The sequence below is a fragment of the Prionailurus bengalensis genome, chromosome B4 (genome assembly GCF_016509475.1).
Source record: "Prionailurus bengalensis isolate Pbe53 chromosome B4, Fcat_Pben_1.1_paternal_pri, whole genome shotgun sequence".
Lineage (NCBI taxonomy): Eukaryota > Metazoa > Chordata > Mammalia > Carnivora > Felidae > Prionailurus > Prionailurus bengalensis.
In genome coordinates, this window is record NC_057358.1 from 33,983,448 (window position 1) to 34,001,316 (window position 17,869).

The 17,869-nt window shown below is 38.3% G+C and overlaps 1 protein-coding gene across 2 annotated transcripts in view; it reads right to left on the minus strand.

The window, feature by feature from the left end:
* Positions 1-8,614: 8,614 nt before the first annotated feature.
* The window catches only part of USP18 (ubiquitin specific peptidase 18), a 51,483-nt gene continuing 42,228 nt past the window's right edge, over positions 8,615-17,869 (minus strand). Inside the window, exons 7-11 of one of the 2 annotated variants that reach the window (XM_043561488.1) lie at positions 17,683-17,778; positions 17,065-17,232; positions 11,398-11,529; positions 10,522-10,571; positions 8,615-9,242 (exon numbers count right to left, since the gene is read on the minus strand). In XM_043561488.1, the coding sequence (XP_043417423.1) occupies positions 9,197-9,242; positions 10,522-10,571; positions 11,398-11,529; positions 17,065-17,232; positions 17,683-17,778 (492 nt within the window). In that variant the 3' untranslated portion in view covers positions 8,615-9,196. The remainder of the gene's footprint in view (positions 9,243-10,521; positions 10,572-11,397; positions 11,530-17,064; positions 17,233-17,682; positions 17,779-17,869) is intronic. The other variant, XM_043561489.1, reaches the window with a different exon arrangement.

Here is a 17,869-nt window from a genome sequence, read left to right on the forward strand (position 1 = left end):
GAAACTGGCAAAATACAAGGATAAAGAGAAAATTCTGAAAGCAGCTAGTGATAAACAGGTTCTAACCTAAAAAGGGAGACCCATAAGACTAGTGGCAGACCTATCTACTGAAACTTGGCAGGCCACAAAGGAATGGCAGGAAATCTTCAATGTGATTAACAGGAAAAATGTGCAGTTGAGAATCATTTATCCAGCAAGTCTGTCATTCAGAACAGGAGAGATAAAGGTCTTCCCAAACAAACAAAAACTGAAGGAATTCATCACCACTAAACCAGCCCTACAAGAGATCCTAAGGGGGATTCTGTGAGTGAAATGTTACAAGGACCACAAAGTACTAGAGATGTCACTACAAGCATGAAACCTACAGACATCACAATGACTCTAAACACAATGACTCTATTATCTTTCAATAATAACACTGAATGTAAAGGGACTAAATGCACCAACCAAAGACATAGGGTATCAGAATGGATAAAAACAAGATCCATCTATTTGCTGTCTACAAGAGACTCATTTTAGACCTGAGGACACCTGCAGATTGAAAGTGAGGGGATGGAGAACTATCTTTCATGCTACTGGAAGTCAAAAGAAAGCTGGAGTAGCCATACTTATATCAGACAAACTAGACTTTAAATTAAAGGCTGTAACAAGAGATGAAGAAGGGCATTATATGATAATCAGAGGGACTATCCATCAGGAAGAGCTAACCATTATAAATGTCTATGCGCAGAATATGGAGCCCCCAAATATATAAAACAATCACAAACATAAGCAACTTTATTGATAAGAATGTGGTAATTGCAGGGGACTTTAATACTCCACTTACAACAATGGATAGATCATCTAGACACACGGTCAATAAAGAAACAAGGGCCCTGAATGATACATTGGATCAGATGGACTTGACAGATATATTTAGAACTCTGTATCCCAAAGCAACAGAATATATTTTCTTCTTGAGTGCACATGGAACATTCTCCAAAATAGATCACACACTGGGTCACAAAACAGCCCTTCATAAGTATAAAACAATTGAGATCATACCATGCACACTTTCAGACCACAATGCTATGAAGCTTGAAATCAACCACAGGAAAAAGTCTGGAAAACCTCCAAATACATGGAGGTTAAAGAACATCTACTAAACAATGAATGGGTCAACCAGGAAATTAGAGAAGAAATTTAAAAATATATGGAAACAAATGAAAATGAAAATACAACAATCCAAACGCTTTGGGATGCAGCGAAGGCAGTCCTGAGAGGAAAATACATTGCAATCCAGGCCTATCTCAAGAAACAAGAAAAATCCCAAATACCCAAACACCCAATATACCAAATACCAAATACCCAAATACCAAATACCCAATATACCAAATACCAAATACCCAATATACCAAATACCCAAATACCCAATATACCAAATACCTAAATATAACAGCACACCTAAAGGAACTACAAGGAGAACAGCAAAGACACCCCAGACCCAGCAGAAGAAGAGAAATAAGAAAGATCAGAGCAGAAATAAACAAGATAGAATCTAAAAAACTGTAGAGCAGATCAATGAAACCAAGAGTTGGTTTTTTGAAAAAATAAACAAAATTGATGAACCTCTAGCCAGGCTTCTCAAAAAAAAAAAAAAAAAAGGGGGGGGGGGAGAGGACCCAAATAGATAAAACCATGAATGAAAATAGAATTACAACCAATCCCTCAGAAATACAAGCAATTATCAGGGAATACTATGAAAACTTATATGCCAACAAACTGAACAACTTGGAGAAAGTGGACAAATTCCTAAGCACCCACACACTTCCAAAACTCAAACAGGAAGAAATAGAAAACTTGAACAGATCCATAACCAGTGAAGAAATTGCATCAGTTATCAAAAATTTCCCAACAAATAAGAGTCCAGGACCAGATGGCTTCCCTGGGGAATTCTACCAGACATTTAAAGCAGAGATAATACCTATCCTTCTCAAGCTGTTCCAAAAAATAGAAAGGGAAGGAAAACTTCCAGACTCATTCTATGAAGCCAGCATGACTTTGATTCCTAAACCAGAGACCCAGCAAAAAAAAAGAAAACTACAGGCCAATATCCCTGATGAATATGTATGCAAAATTTCTCAATAAAATACTAGCAAATCGAATTCAACAGCATATAAAAAGAATTATTCACCATGATCAAGTGGGATTCATTCCTGGGCTGCAGGGCTCGTTCAATATTCGCAATCAGTCAATGTGATATATCACATTAATAAAAGATAAGACCCATATGATCCTGTCAATTGATGCAGAAAAAGCATTTGACAAAATTCAGCATCCTTTCTTAATAAAAACCCTCGAGAAAGGCAGGATAGAAGGAACATACTTAAACATCATAAAAGCCATTTATGAAAAGCCCACAGCTAATATCATCCTCAGTGGGGAAAAACTGAGAGCTTTCCCCCTGAGATCAGGAACACGATGGGGATGTCCACTCTCACCGCTGTTGTTTAACATAGTGTTGGAAGATCTAGCATCAGCAATCAGACAACAAAAGGAAATCAAAGGCATCCAAATTGGCAAAGATGAAGTCAAGCTGTTGCTTTTTGCAGATGACATGATATTATACATGGAAAACCCAATAGACTCCACCAAAATTCTGCTAGTACTGATACATGAATTCAGCAAAGTCGCATGATACAAAAATCAATGTACAGAAATCAGTTGCATTCCTATACACTAATAAGCAACAGAAAGACAAATAAAGAAACTGATCCCATTCACAATTGCACCAAGAAGCATAAAATACCTAGGAATCAACTTAACCAAAATGTAAAAGATCTGTATGCTGAAAACTATAAAAGCTGATGAAGGAAATTGAAGAAGGTACAAAGAAATGGAAAAGCATTCCACGCTCATGGATTGGAAGAATACATAGTGTCAAAATGTCAATACTACCCAAAGCTATCTACACATTCAATGCAATCCCAATCAAAATTGCACAAGCATTCTTCTCGAAGCTAGAACAAGTAATCCTAAATTTTGTATGGAACCACAAAAGACCCCGAATAGCCAAAGTAATTTTGAAGAAGAAGACCAAAGTGGGAGGCATCACAACCCCAGACTTTAGCCTCTACTACGAAGCTCTAATCATCAAGACAGCATGGTACTGGCATAAAAACAGACACATAGACCAATGGAATAGAATAGAGAACCCAGAATTGGACCCCAAAATGTATGGCCAACTAATCTTTGACAAAGCAGGAAAGAATATCTATTGGAAAAAAGTCTCTTTAACAAATGCTGCTGGGAGAACTGGACAGCAACATGCAGAAGAATGAAACTAGACCATTTTCTTACACCATTCACAAAAATAAACTGAAAATTGATAAAGGACCTGAATATGAGACAGGAAACCATCAAAACCCTAGAGGAGAAAGCAGGAAAAAAACCTCTCTGACTTCAGCCGCAGCAATTTCCTACTTGACACATCCCCAAAGGCAAGGGAATTAAAAGCAAAAATGAACTATTGCGACCTCATGAAGATAAAAGCTTCTGCACAGCAAAGGAAACAATCAACAAAACTAAAAGGCAACCAATGGAATGGGAAAAGATATTTGCAAATGACATATCGGACAAAGGGCTAGTATCGAAAATCTATAAAGAACTCGCCAAACTCCACACCCAAAAAAAATAATCCAGTGAAGAAATGGCCAGAAGACATGAATAGACTTCTAAAGAAGATATCCGGATGGCCAACAGGCACATGAAAAGATCCTCAACGTTGCTCCTCATCAGGGAAATACCAATCAAAACCACACTGAGATACCACCTCACACCAGTCAGAGTGGCTAAAATGTACAAATCAGGGGACTATACATGCTGGAGAGGATGTGGAGAAATGGGAACCCTCTTGCACTATTGGTGGGAATGCAAACTGGTGCAGCCACTCTGTAAAACAATGTGGAGGTTCCTCAAAAAATTAATAGACCTACCCTATAACCCAGCAATAACACTGCTAGGAATTTACCCAAGGGATACAGGAGTGCTGATGCATAGGGCACTTATACCCCAATGTCTATAGCAGCACTTTCAACAATAGCCAAATTATGGAAAGAGCCTAAATGTCCATCAACTGATGAAAGGATAAAGAAATTGTGGTTTATGTACACAATGGAATACTACGTGGCAATGAGAAAGAATGAAATATGACCTTTTGTAGCAACATGGATGGAACTGGAGAGTGTTATGCTAAGTGAAATAAGTCATACAGAGAAAGACAGATACCATATGTTTTCACTCTTATGTGGATCCTGAGAAACTTAACAGAAGACCATGGAGGAGTGGAAGGAAAAAAAAACTAGGAGAGGGAGGGAGCCAAACCATAAAAGACTCTTAAAAACTGAGAACATCTGAGGGTTGATGGGGGGTGGGATGGAGGAGTGAGTGGGTGATGGGTACTGAGGAGGGCACCTGTTGGGATGAGCACTGGGTGTTGTATGGAAACCAATTTGACAATAAATTTCATATTTAAAAAATAAGAATAATAAATAAAATTAAGTTAATAAATTAACTAATTAAAAGAAAACCAAAATAAGAGACATCACAATCCTGGACTTCAAGCTATACTACTGAGGTGTAATCATCAAGACAGTATGTGGTACTCGCACAAAACAGACACTCAGATCAATGGAACAGAATAGAGAACCCAGAAATGGACCCACAAACGTATGGCCAACTAATCTTTGACAAAGCAGGAAAGAATATCCAATGGGATAAAGACAGTCTTTTCAGCAAGTGGTGTGGGAGAACTGAACAGCAACATGCAGAAGAATGAACCTGGACCACTTTCTTACACCCTATACAAAAATAAACTCAAAATGGATGAAAGACCTAAGTGTAAGACAGGAAGTCATCAAAATCCTTGAGGAGAAAGCAGGCAAAAACCTCTTTGACCTTGGCTGCAGCAACTTCTTACTCAACACGTCTCCGGAGGCAAGAGAAACCCAAGCAAAAATGAATTATTGGGACCTCATCAAAATAAAAAGCTTCTGCACAGCAAAGGAAACAATCCCTTTAGCTCCCTTTAGCAGCACTAAAAGGGAGTTGACAGAATGGGAGAAGATATTTGTAAACGACATATCAGATAAAGGGTTAGTATCCAAAATCTATAAAGAACTTCTCAAACTCAACACCCAAAAAACAAATAATCCAGTGGAGAAATGGGCAAAAGACATAAATAGATACTTCTCCAAAGAAGACATCCAGATGGCCCATGGACACATGAAAAAAATGCTCAACATCACTCATCATCAGGGAAATAAAAATCAAAACCACAATGACATACCACCTCATACCTGTCAGAACGGCTAACATTAACAACTCAAGCAACAACAGATGTGGGCGAGGATGCAGAGAAAGAGGATTTCTTTTGCATTACTGGTGGGAATGCAAGCTGGTGTAGCCACTCTGGAAAACAGTATTGAGGTTACTCAAAAAATTAAAAATAGAACTACCCTATGACCCAGCAATTGCACTACTAGGTATTTATCCAAGGGATACAGGTATGCTGTTTCGAAGGGGCACATGCACCCCCATGTTTATAGCAGCACTATCAACAATAGCCAAAGTATGGGAAGAGCCCAAATGTCCATTGATGGGTGAATGGATAAAGATGTGGTGTGTGTGTATACACACACACATATGCATACAATGGAGTACTACTCGGCAGTCAAAAAGAATGAAATCTTGACATTTGCAACTATGTGCTTGGAACTAGAGGGTATCATGCTAAGTGAAATTAGTCAGAGAAAGACAAATATCATATGACTTCACTCATTTGAGGACTTTAAGACACAGAACAGATGAACATAAGGGAAGGGAAGCAAAAATAATATAAAAACAGGAGGGGAAAAAACATAAGAGACTCTTAAATATGGAGAACAAACAGAGGGCTACTGGAGGCGTTGGGGGAGGGGGTTAAGCTAAATGGGTAACGGGCATTAAGGAATCTACTCCTGAAATCATTGTTGCACTATATGGTAACTAATTTGGATATAAATTTAAAATATAATAAAAATAAAATAAAATAAAGTAAAATAAAAAAGATGTGGTATACAGAGATACAGATAGGTAGAGATAGGGATATAGATTATGGATATAGATATACGTACGTATACATATGCAATAGAATATTACTCAGCCATCAAAAAGAATGAAATCTAGCCATTTGCAATGAGGTGGATGGAGCTAGAGAGTGTTATGCTAAGCAAAATAAGTCAGAGAAAGACAAAATACCATATGATTTCACTCATATGTGGAATTTAAGAAACAAAACAGGGGCACCTGGGTGGCTGTCAGTTGAACATCTAACTTTGGCTACTGTGGTAATCTCATCATGGTTCATGAGTTTGAACCCCAAGACAGGCTCACTGCTATCAGCACGTAGCCTTCTTAGGATCCTCTATACCCCTCATCTCCCTTGTGCTCTCTCTCAAAAACAAAAAAGAAACATTAAAAAAAAGAAACATCTTTAAAAAAAAAACAGATGAACATAGAGGAATAAAAGAAAAAAGTGTGGCAAACCAGAAAACAGACTCTTAATGATAGAGAACAAATAGGGTTATTGGAAGGGAGATAAGGGACATGAGGATTGGGTTACATGTGTGCTGGGTATTAAGGACGGCACTTGGCGATGAGCACTGGGAGTTGTAGATGAGTGATGAATCACTAAATTCTATACTAGAAACTAATATTACAAGGTATGTTAACTAACGGGAATTTAAATTTAAACTTGAGGGGGGTGGGAGGGAGGGTATTGAGGAGGGCACCTGTTGGGATGAGAACTGGGTGTTGTATGGAAAACAATTTGACAATAAATTTCATATTAAAAAATAAAATTAAATAAGTAAATTAAAACTTGAAGCTAAAGAAGCCTAAAAACAAGTAATTGGTGTTAATTGGAGTAAATTTAGCAGTATCTACAACAATTTTTAGATACCCATCCCCTTGGCTTAATAATTTCACTTCTCAGTACCTACAAAAATATTTATACATGCACAAAAATACATGTAAAGGTACTCATTCACTGCATTTTTTAAATATTGAAGAAAAGGAAATGCCCTAAACATTCACCATTATGGGGATCAAAAAAATATAGTGTATCTGTCTATGGAATTAAATGCAACAACTTTTCCAAGGAGATTTTCTAAGACATTGTTAAGTAAATAACTTATTGTGCTATTATGTAAAAATTATATATGTGATATTATGTAAAAATTATGTGATGTATATGAATGCAAAAGCATAAAAATGGCCTAGTGAGATACACACTTTTACTGCATTTAGTGTCCCACAAAAATTCATGTTTTCCTGGAACCCTAGAATGTGAACTTATTTAGAAATGGAGTCTTCACAGATATAATTAGCTAAGTAAAAATGACATCACAGTACATTAGCGTGGGCCCTAAATCCAATGACTGGTGTACCTAAACAAAAGCCATGTAAAGACATACAGGGAAGAAAGCCATGTGAAGATGGAGGATGAGACTGTGTGACATTAGCTACAGGTCAATGAACAACAAGGACTGCTGGTAACCACTAGAAACTAGAAGAGAATCATTGGAACAGATTCTCCTTCAGAGGCTCCAAAAGGAACCAACCTTGCCAATACCTTGACTTTGAATTTCTGGCCTCCTAAACTGTGAGAGAGAAAATTTTGTTATTTTAAGTCATCCATTTTGTGATAGTTTGTTATGGCAGTGCTAGGAAGCTAGTTATACACCTATGTAACAATGGCTAGCTACAAGGAAGGGACTCTATGTATTTCTATATTGTTGGAATATTTACAGTGAGAATTTATTACTCACTAATTTATTACTCACTAATTACTCACTAATTAGCATGGCTAATTTTTTGCCAAAAAAATAAAATAATAAAGAAATTATCCATATTTTATGCTGGAAGTTTTGGCTCTGCCACTTATCAAGTATAAAATCTTGAGCAAGTCATTAAACATATGAATGTCTCAATTGCTTCATCTGTAAAAATAGGGATAGCAACATCTACCCTGCTCACCTTGCAGGTTGGTATTAAAGTCTCCTTGGACCCTTTCTTTCACTGTCCATATCCATTCTTCCTCCAAAGTGACTCTAGTGACTATGAATACCTTTCCTTTCATACTACCATCTCTGTCTCTAATTCATGCTGCCAGCCCCCAGGAAATTTATTGTATCAAAACGCCACTAAATGTTCCTTTCCTTTCTGAACCCCTTCAACAATTCCTCATTACCTGTTAAATTAGATCCAGTAGTTCTTAGTAGTTCAAGACCTTCTACATTTTGAGCCCCACTGACCATCCATCCTTATCAATCATCACTGCTTCCTTGGTAGAGGAAAACCAGGTTTGTGGTTTTGAACCTTGAGCCTCACCTTTTTCAGCCATGCCATTGTGTATATTTATCCCTGTAAATGGACTGTCCTCCATCCTAACCTCCTTTCCAGCCTTATGGCTTATCACATGGTCCTAAAATAGAAATATTGCACTTTACTTTGAACTCCTGTAGCACAAACCCTCAGTATCTTATGCATTTTAATTACCCCCTCTCCCCCCCCCCCCCATTAAACTGAAAACTCCTTTGGAGAAAAAGAACTTTATTCATTATGGTGCCTAGCACACTACCTTTCGGAGAGTAGGTGATCAATACATATTTGTCAAATAAATGAATAACAATTATAAAACACTTCACTTTTATTAAAGTCGTATGGGTTCTAAAATTGTTTTAAATTATAAACAAAAATAATATTCTGCCAGTACATACCAGTACAGTCAAACTAGCTGTAAAATACTGAAATACTTCCCTACCACTGCCCCTTGCCACCTGAATGCCTCCCATTACAATTGTTGGCCTGGTTTCCCCTCCCCTGGGAACACTTCAACCCCTCTACTCTCCTAACTAAAGGATTCATGCCTTCCACAGCAGGAAGCACTCAGGTCCTGGCTCTAGCCAGTGGAAGTATCTATTCTGACTGATCAAGACCCATGCAGAGTTACTGGTAAATATTTTGATAATCAACCCCGATTATAAATAAAATTTAACTATACAATTTGAAAATGATCCTTCTTCTCACTGCAAAATCTCTTGAGAGAGTCAGCAGATCCAGGGATAGAAAAGGAAAATGAAACTTTGTCAGTCTCTGACAGTTTAGGGTACATCCATTAGGATTCAATCTTCATGTAAACCAGAAGATATGCAGTTTCCCGCCTAGAAAGAAAAAAAAAAAGCAACATAACAGAAATGGAACATTCATAGTTAAGTGATATGTTTTTAACTCATGATAGGACAAGCATCAGAAAAGTTTCTGGTTATTGGATCAAGTCTTCATTTATCCATTATCTCAGAGGGGAAGAAAATGGGTAACCTGAGAAAATAGCCATTAAGCTTCTATTAGTTAACATCTGTATCATGGGTTGACAAACTACCTGTCCACAAGCCAAATATAGCCCTGTTTTTTAAAATAAATTTAACTGGAACACAGCCACACTCATTCATTCATGTGTCATCTGTGGCTGCTTTTGTGCTACAAGGGCAGAGTTGAGTGGTTGCAACAGAGACTGTGTGGCCCACAAAGCCTAAAATATTTACTCTTTGGCCCTTTACAGAGAAAGTTTGTCAAACCCTGATATAAATAATGGGACAATCACTGACGACCAGAAAGTGACAAAGAGTGCGTATCTAAGAGGGATGTTCAGAAGAAAAGATAAAAAGTAGAAGATTGTAAGAGAATTTAAAACACAAATTTTACCTAATTCATTATTTTTCGAGTGATCAGTCCTACTTAGCTGAAATAATTTCAAATATCACCTTTGGTGTACAATGTCACTGCAACCCAGAAACTCATCTGAAAAAACTTACAAAGTCTCTGCTTTAACTTCATCCAGCTTTTTTTTTCTCTCTAGCTTCCCCTCTGTAGTTGTTGATTTTTTTAAAAATATATTTATCACTATTTACTAAATGCAAGCCACTGTACCGGACAAAGAAAAAAGAATGATCCTTGTTCGCAAAAAGTTCATGGTCTAATGTAAAAAAAAGTTATATATGCAAACAATTACAAAACAGGGAGGTCCTTTCTATAAATGAGGTATGCTTAAAGTGCAGAGCAAGCATATGAGAAGTCCCTACAAATCTGCTGGGGTCAATCAGTGAAGGCTTTATAGAGTAGGAAAAGCCATGAGCAGAGACATTAAAGCATGGTGGGAGTTTGCCTTAATAATAAATTAGGAGAGGGAAAGACAGATCAGGAACTGCATGTGTAAAGCCATGGAGGATATGATGTTTGGGGAGCTACTTATAGTTTAGTATTGTTGGAATCTAAATTGTGAAAAAAGCATTGTATGGTAATATGGGTATTCAGAGATGAGGCTTAACAGTCACTGGGGAGTTACCCAAATATAAGCGGTAGCTGAATTCATGAGAGTTTCATACAGCACTAAGAAACCTGTGTAAACTCACTGGGTTTCCATCACTCAAACACTTCTCTTACCAGCGGTAGTTATGATTTCCATAAGTACACTGGATGTCTTCCCAGGATACCTGGAAGTACATAAACAGATGAAGTGAAGTATCCAGCTCACATATGTTAAGCATCCAGAGTATAGGGTGCTGCAATTTACCCTCTGTCATGTATCCAGACAAACCCCTCCCTGGTACCTCCCAAGACCTGAATCATCCAGTGATAGGGTGCCATGTATATGAAGCCTCTTTTAGTACACTGGTCCTTCTATTTTTGGTTATGCTTGGTTCTAACTTACATATATCTAACTCTTCTGGCTCTCTATAAGTTTCCCACAAGCATGAAGCTGCAGGGCACTGAGCCTAGAACACCAAAAACCTAGACAATGAGCTAAGTGGATTCTTATAGGGCTATACACCAGATGGGGACTTGATGCAGGAAAGGACTTTAAGCAGGATCAGACCTATAAATACAGAGGACGAACTTATGGTTGGTAGAGGGAGTGGGTGGAGGATGGGAAAAACGGGTGAAGAGGAATGGGAGATACAAGCTTCCACTTATGTAATGAATAAGTCACAGGAATAAAAGGCACAGCATAAGGACTATAGTCAGTGATACTCTGATAGTGTTTTATGGTGACAGATGGTAGGTAGCTATACTTGTGGTTAGCACAGTATAATGTATAAACTCTTTGAATCACTATACTATACACCTGAAACTAACATTGTGTTAACTATACCTGAATTTAAAAAATGTTTTTTTAAAGAAAAGGACTTGTTTAAGGGCTGCACACACAGAGAAAACAGGCCCACAATGTGTCCCGACCTTAAGGACCCATCTAGTCCTGGGTTCATAATTTATTAGAAGTGGCTAATCCAGGACAACATTTTGGACAATGTTCCTCACCCAACAAACATTGGAGTCGTTGAAGCAGAACCATTTTCCATCCACAGAATTCTGGATATAGGCACAGTAATGACCAAAGTCAGCTGCCCCAACATGGGCAACCACAGCAAAGAGCTCATACTGTCTTCCAAGCTGGAGGGACATAAGGCACAAAATTATTCACCTATCATCCCTTTTTTTATAACCATAGAATAAAGAAACATTATTTCATAATATATTTTACTGCCTACTCTGTGCCAGGCACTGGTACTTCAAGGGGACTAGAAAATAGTCTTTGAACTCAAGAATCTCATGATTACTTAAGCCAGAATTAAAATGCCATATTTTATATTAGGTATATTTACAGGTAAATTTGGGAAGACTCAACTTTTGCCCCAAAAGAGAAAAAGGAACAATCATCTAAGAAAAGATCCCCAAAGAAGACATTCTTGAATTGATCTTGAACAATGAATAAGATTAGGAGACAAGTTATGGGAAGGAGGTATACTCAATGGACCCAGAAATTGCAAAGGCTTTGCAGTGTAACAGAACAGAGCATGCTGAGGAAATGGAAGTCAGAGAGGTTTCTGGGAAGTCACAAGAGATGAGGCTACAAAAATCAAGTCAGGAACTAGAACTTTATCTAATTTTTTTCAAGTTTTTATTTAAATTCCAGCTAGTTAACATACAGGGTAATATTAGTTTCAGGTGTAAAATTTAGTGATTTTTTTTAATAATAAGAATTAGAATTATTGGGACCCATCATAAGTTTAAGCAGAGAAAAAGCATCATCAGATTTGTGTTTGAGAAAAATACTGAAATAATGTGGTTTGAAAAATGGAATGAGAGTTCAAGTGAGGTAGAGGCCAATGAGATCAGTTTGGGTACCACTACAATGCAAGAAAAATGGCTATAGTCTAGACAGTGACTATCAGTAGTAGTCACCAAAATGATAATAATCATTCTTAACATAATAATTATTAGCTAACCTTTGGCATTTGCTATGCATTTAGCTATGTCTTTACATGAGTTATTTCATCTAATATTCATAAAAATCATGTTAAGCTGGGTGGTGATATAAATCCTATTTCACAAAGGTGGAATCTAAGCTCAGGGAGGTAAAGTAATTTACCCAAAGGTCAGAGCTTATAACTAGAAAAGGCAGAATTCCAACCCAGACCTGTCTGGCCTCAAAGCCTAAGCTCTTAATCCCTATCCTACACTAAGAAAGTGAGACTAAAGGTGAGACTGAGGGGGCATATTTGCACAAAATTAGGCATAAATAACCAAGGACTGGATATTGGGGTATTGGGGAAGGGGCAAGTAGGAGGCATCTCTGGCTTGGAAATTAAGAAAATATTGGTACTATGAATTTTAACTTCATAGTACAGAACTGGAACAGAACTGTACAGTACAGTACAGAATGGAACAGAACTGTTTGGGAATAAAGATAATGAATTTGGGGACTATGTGACAACATTCAGTAGAGGTGAATACACTGGTTTGGAGCTCAAGTGTAAGACCTGGACAGGAGATACAAATTTGGAAGTCTTAAGTTTGAGGTGATTACCAAAATCATGAGAATGAATGAGATGAAATTTGAAAAATGGATAGGAGAAATAATGGAAAACTATATGCTAATAAAATCATGGGCAGGAAAGGATCCACCAATAGAGAAAGAAGCCATATGAGGAAAGCTTATGGTAGATTCTGAAGGAGAGTAGGATCAATAACAGAATATTACAAAAAGATCAAGTAAGGGAAGGACCAAAAATCATCCATTAGATTTGGCAGTAAGTCATTCTACTCTCTCAAATCTTAGAAACTGAAGATAAGAGAGAATTTTCTGTGAAAAGAGAATAGTGGTAGGGGTACCTGGGTAGTTCAGTCAGTTAAGCAGCCGACTTCAGATCAGGTCATGAGCTCATGGCTCATGAGTTTGGGCCCCACGTTGGGCTCTGCACTGAAAGCTCAGAGCCTGGAGCCTGCTTTGGATTCTGTGTCTCCTTCTCTCTCTGCCCCTCCCCCACTCAAGTGCGCTCTCTCTCTCTCTCTCAAAAAAACAAAAAAAATTAAAAAAAATTTTTTTAAAGAAATGGGAATAGTGGTGGGAGAGATGGAGTTTGGATTGATTGTGAGAAGGATCTCAACATTAGTCATAAATACCTTATTCTTTTATCTTAACACAGTCAAATAATATCCCTAATCTGAGACTTTGAAAAACTATCAATATGGGAGACAGGGGTGAGGGTAGTGCAAATGAAGCTAAGTCACCCAAAAGGGGGAACTCAAATTATTATCTATTTTCATTTGGGAATTTACACTAGACTTTAAAAATGCAGAGCAATACCTAGCTCTAATTGTTTATAAGAAATACAAAGGATAAAGGAACATGTTAAATAACACCAACCAGCAAATTCTGGATTTTTTTTTGAAAACCTTCAACAAAATGAAACTCAAGGACAAGAAAAAGAGGGGAAAGAAATTTAAAAGAAACTTAACGTAGGGGCACCTGGGTGGTTCAGTTGGTTAAGTGTCTGACTTAGGCTCAGGTCATGATCTTGCAGTTAATGAGTTTGAGCCCCATGTCAGGCTCTGTGCTGACAGCTAGGAACTCTGAGCCTTCTTTGGATTCTGTGTCTCCCTTTCTCTCTGCCCCTCCTCTGTTAGCACTCTCTTTCTCAAAAATAAACATTAAAAAAAATTATAAAAAAAAAAAAGAAACTTAACCTAAAAGAAAGAAAGGCAGGGAGAAGTAGAGGGAAGGAGGGAAAGAGAAGAGGAAGGAAGGATGGAAACTTAGGCAAATGCAAGTGTAGCCTTTGTTGGGATCTAGGTTCAAACAAACCAATGTATAGGTCACAGAAACCTAAATATTGACTGGGCATTAGTGACAATAGGAAATTATGAGATATGCTATTGGCGGGAGTGAAAACTGCTGCAGCCACTATGGAAAACAGTATGGAGTTTCCCCCAAAAAAGTAAAAAATGGAACTACCCTATGATCTAGTAATCATACTACTCAGTATTTACCAAAAAAATGCAAAAACACTAATTAAAAGGAATACATGAACCCTATGTTTATTGTAGCATTATTTACAATAGCCAAAATATGGAAGCAGCCCAAGTGTCCATCAATAGATGAATGCATACCCTTGAGTTAAGGTGGCGGAGCAGTAGGGGGTCCCTATACTTGCCTCAGCCCTCAAAAACAGCTAGATAAATACCGAATCATTCCAACACACCCAATAAGTCAATCTGAATGCTGGGAGAATGACCTGCAGAACCAGAGGGAAAAAAGAAGCCACATCATGAAAGATAGGAGCTGCAGAGATGTGATTCCAGGGATAAAACGACTGTGGGTGGTATGGAGGGGAGAGAGCCTTGATCTTGTAGTGATCAGAGAGAGAAACAGAGAGAAAGCAGTGCACAAGGGTTTGCACAAGGGAAACATCTTCACTAAAACCACTGACTAGGAAACTAGAATGGCTGATTATTGCAGGTTTTTACAAAGAGTGGAGCTCAAAGTCTGAAGTTTTAGAAGTCTGCACCACTGCTAGGCTCCACCTGGTGGGCACAGTAGTGCTCCTATAGGGAAGAAGCCAGAGGCCCAGGAGCAGAAAGCATGGTTTGAGAATCTCCTGGGTCACTGGGAGAGGCAGTTCCCCTTCTTGGAGTGCATTTGGGAGAGGTGGCATGGCATCTCTGGGGACAAAAAGTTGGTGGGCCCAAATGTGCTGCTCCATTCATTAACATAGTGACAGAGACACCTGGCTGAGGGCAGCAAACCTTGGTGCCGGCTTTTTGCTGCACTTTACCATAAATTCCAAGCCTTTGCATGATTCTGCTTTTCTGAGGCAAACCAGCACAAGCTGCAGTGTGGTGAGACCCTCCTCCATAGGATCAGTGCCATGTCTGTACCACACTGGGTCCCTAAAATTTGGAGTTTTGAAACACAGCCACATGCCTGAAATAAAACAGAACTATGCTGCCTGGCAGGTAGACAGCTCAGACACAGGGTGAAGACAGGAATTTCACAGAAGCCAGGGACACAAGAGGGGAGACTGTTCGCTCTTCTGTGAGGGATTCCTGGACAGTGGCAAGCATGAACTTCCTGCTCCAGGGAGGAGAGAGCAGGGTGACACCATTTTCGCCCTGCCTATCAGCACTGACAGACTTCAGTGAGCAACACAGTGCCCCCAGTGGAAGCTGGAGCTGCTTACACCTAGCCCAGCATTCTTTTCTAGCTCCTTGGCTAGCTCCTTACACCTTCTGCCGTTTTTCCTTTTCTTCTGGGATTCCTATGGTATTACATTTTATGGAGTCACTGAGTTTCCTAAGTCTACATTTGTGATCCAATACTTTTCTTTTATTCTTTAGAATGACATAATGAAATACTTTAAATGAAATGGCATGGTGTCTGAGGCGTGCTTCAAAATAATCCAGTAGAGGGTTGGAGAAAGAAGAGGATGAGGATGTTGGTAAAGCAAGATTGGGCATGAATCTTGATAAATTTTAAGCTGCTTGAAAGACATGGGGATTCATTGTATAATTCCTCATTACTTTGCTACATATTCAAGATTTTCTATAACAATGTCTTTTTAAGTGGAATAAAATTTTAATATATTATTTCATTAAGATATACTTCATAGTACACAAACAGAAATAAGGAAAATTCAAAGGACAGAAAATAATAATCTTACAAAATGTATATACACTAAATAGGCACAGAAACCATGTTATATAGGAGCTACTATATTATCAGGCCTCAATTTTTAAAATACCAGGGTTCTAGAACATGAATAGCAAACAAAGAATGAACAAAACAGTCCATAAAAGGATATATAAAGGATATATCCTTTATGGACTATATATATATATATATATATATATATATATACACACACATATATATGTGTGTATATATGTATATATACACATATATACATATATAATTATATATATATATCATTTACTAAATGTAGCATTTCAAAACTAAGACGTATCTTTCAAAACGTATCTTTTCCTCAGAATTTCCCAATAAGTTACCAGCTCAGGACAACTTAATTCAACTTTACTTTGATTAAATTTGACCTAAATGAACTGGCTCTCTTGTTACTATCCTCAAAGTAGGCATAAACTGTTTCAGGAAGAAAGTTAAGTTGATATTATATTTAGAACCCAAGATGTTGTGTTTACCTATGTATATGTATTACATACCATATTTAAGTGGAAAGAGAGTTATGGGTTCTTTCCCTCTCTCAGTGCTGTGAAGTACATAAACCAAAGCTCAATATTTAGAAATAAAGTCTCTGGATTCTTAAAAGAAAAGCAACCATAAACAGCAAATGTTGTTGATAGTAGTATGGTAGTAACAACCTATCATTGTTATTCAGGAACACACATCATTAAAATACTGTTTTAAAAAGAATATTTCTTGAAATTATGAATATGTTTCTATGAATCACACCAAGTAGCTGCCGATGAGTTTCCCTCCCTTTGTGTACCCCAAGCATGGCCAGCAGAGGCCATGATTTCTGAGATGATACAATGGCACAGATGAGATGCCCAAAAGTGCCATCTCTGTTGAGTGGGTGACTTCAAGCACCTTAGGGGAGGAGAAGCAAAATCAAGCAGACAAGGGGTCTGAAGAGAAGGAGAATGGAAGGGAACTGAGGAGCTTCTCACCTGTTCCTCAGCACTGCAGAGGTCTTCCTCAATCAGAAGGACCTGACTTAAATCCAAACTCTGGGGGAAATAAAGTGAGTGGCAGATTTTTTCTGTCTGCGAATTCCTGATGGAGAACCGCAAGAGGTGGATTGTCAAGGTCTGGGGCAAATGGGTCAGCTTCAAGACCTGAAAAACCAAAATTACTGTGGAGATGAAGTCCTAAGGCCCTTGAAATGGGTAGATTCAGAGAAATACCAGAACTGATCATATATTCTTCCCAAAAAGAGAGGTAAGAATGATATAATACAGAATTAAGGGCCCCCATTTGCTGAATCTGTTGAGCTCTCCCACAGGTACCAGAGCTCAGGGAAACTACAGAGGCTGCTCTAGAGAGCTAGTCTAACCCTATGGGGGGAACTCTGCATGCTTCCCTTGGATATTCTCCTCTTATCTTTTAAAAGGCTCTGCTCCTCTCAGTGATGGGCCTCTGATAATCAGAAGCCCCAGATCCCAGGCTGCTAGCCTGATATGGATTCCCTCCCTCAACCATCACAAGGTACCCTCAAGGCCTCCATTAGGAAATCCACCAAGGACAACCCCAGAGTAGGGAAGCTTCTGGTTTTAGGGAGCAAGTACCTGCTTCCCACAAGTCTTCTTCCCACAGTTCTCACAGAAGCATTCGCTTTTGCCTGATAACTCCCTGGGTTGGAAGAAACAGCGAAGGGCATCCTCCTGTCCCAGGAGAACAAAGAAAAAGCAGAGTTGGTATTTACCATATACAGTATAACACATCACCCTACAGATGAGGATTTAAGCTTTCCTT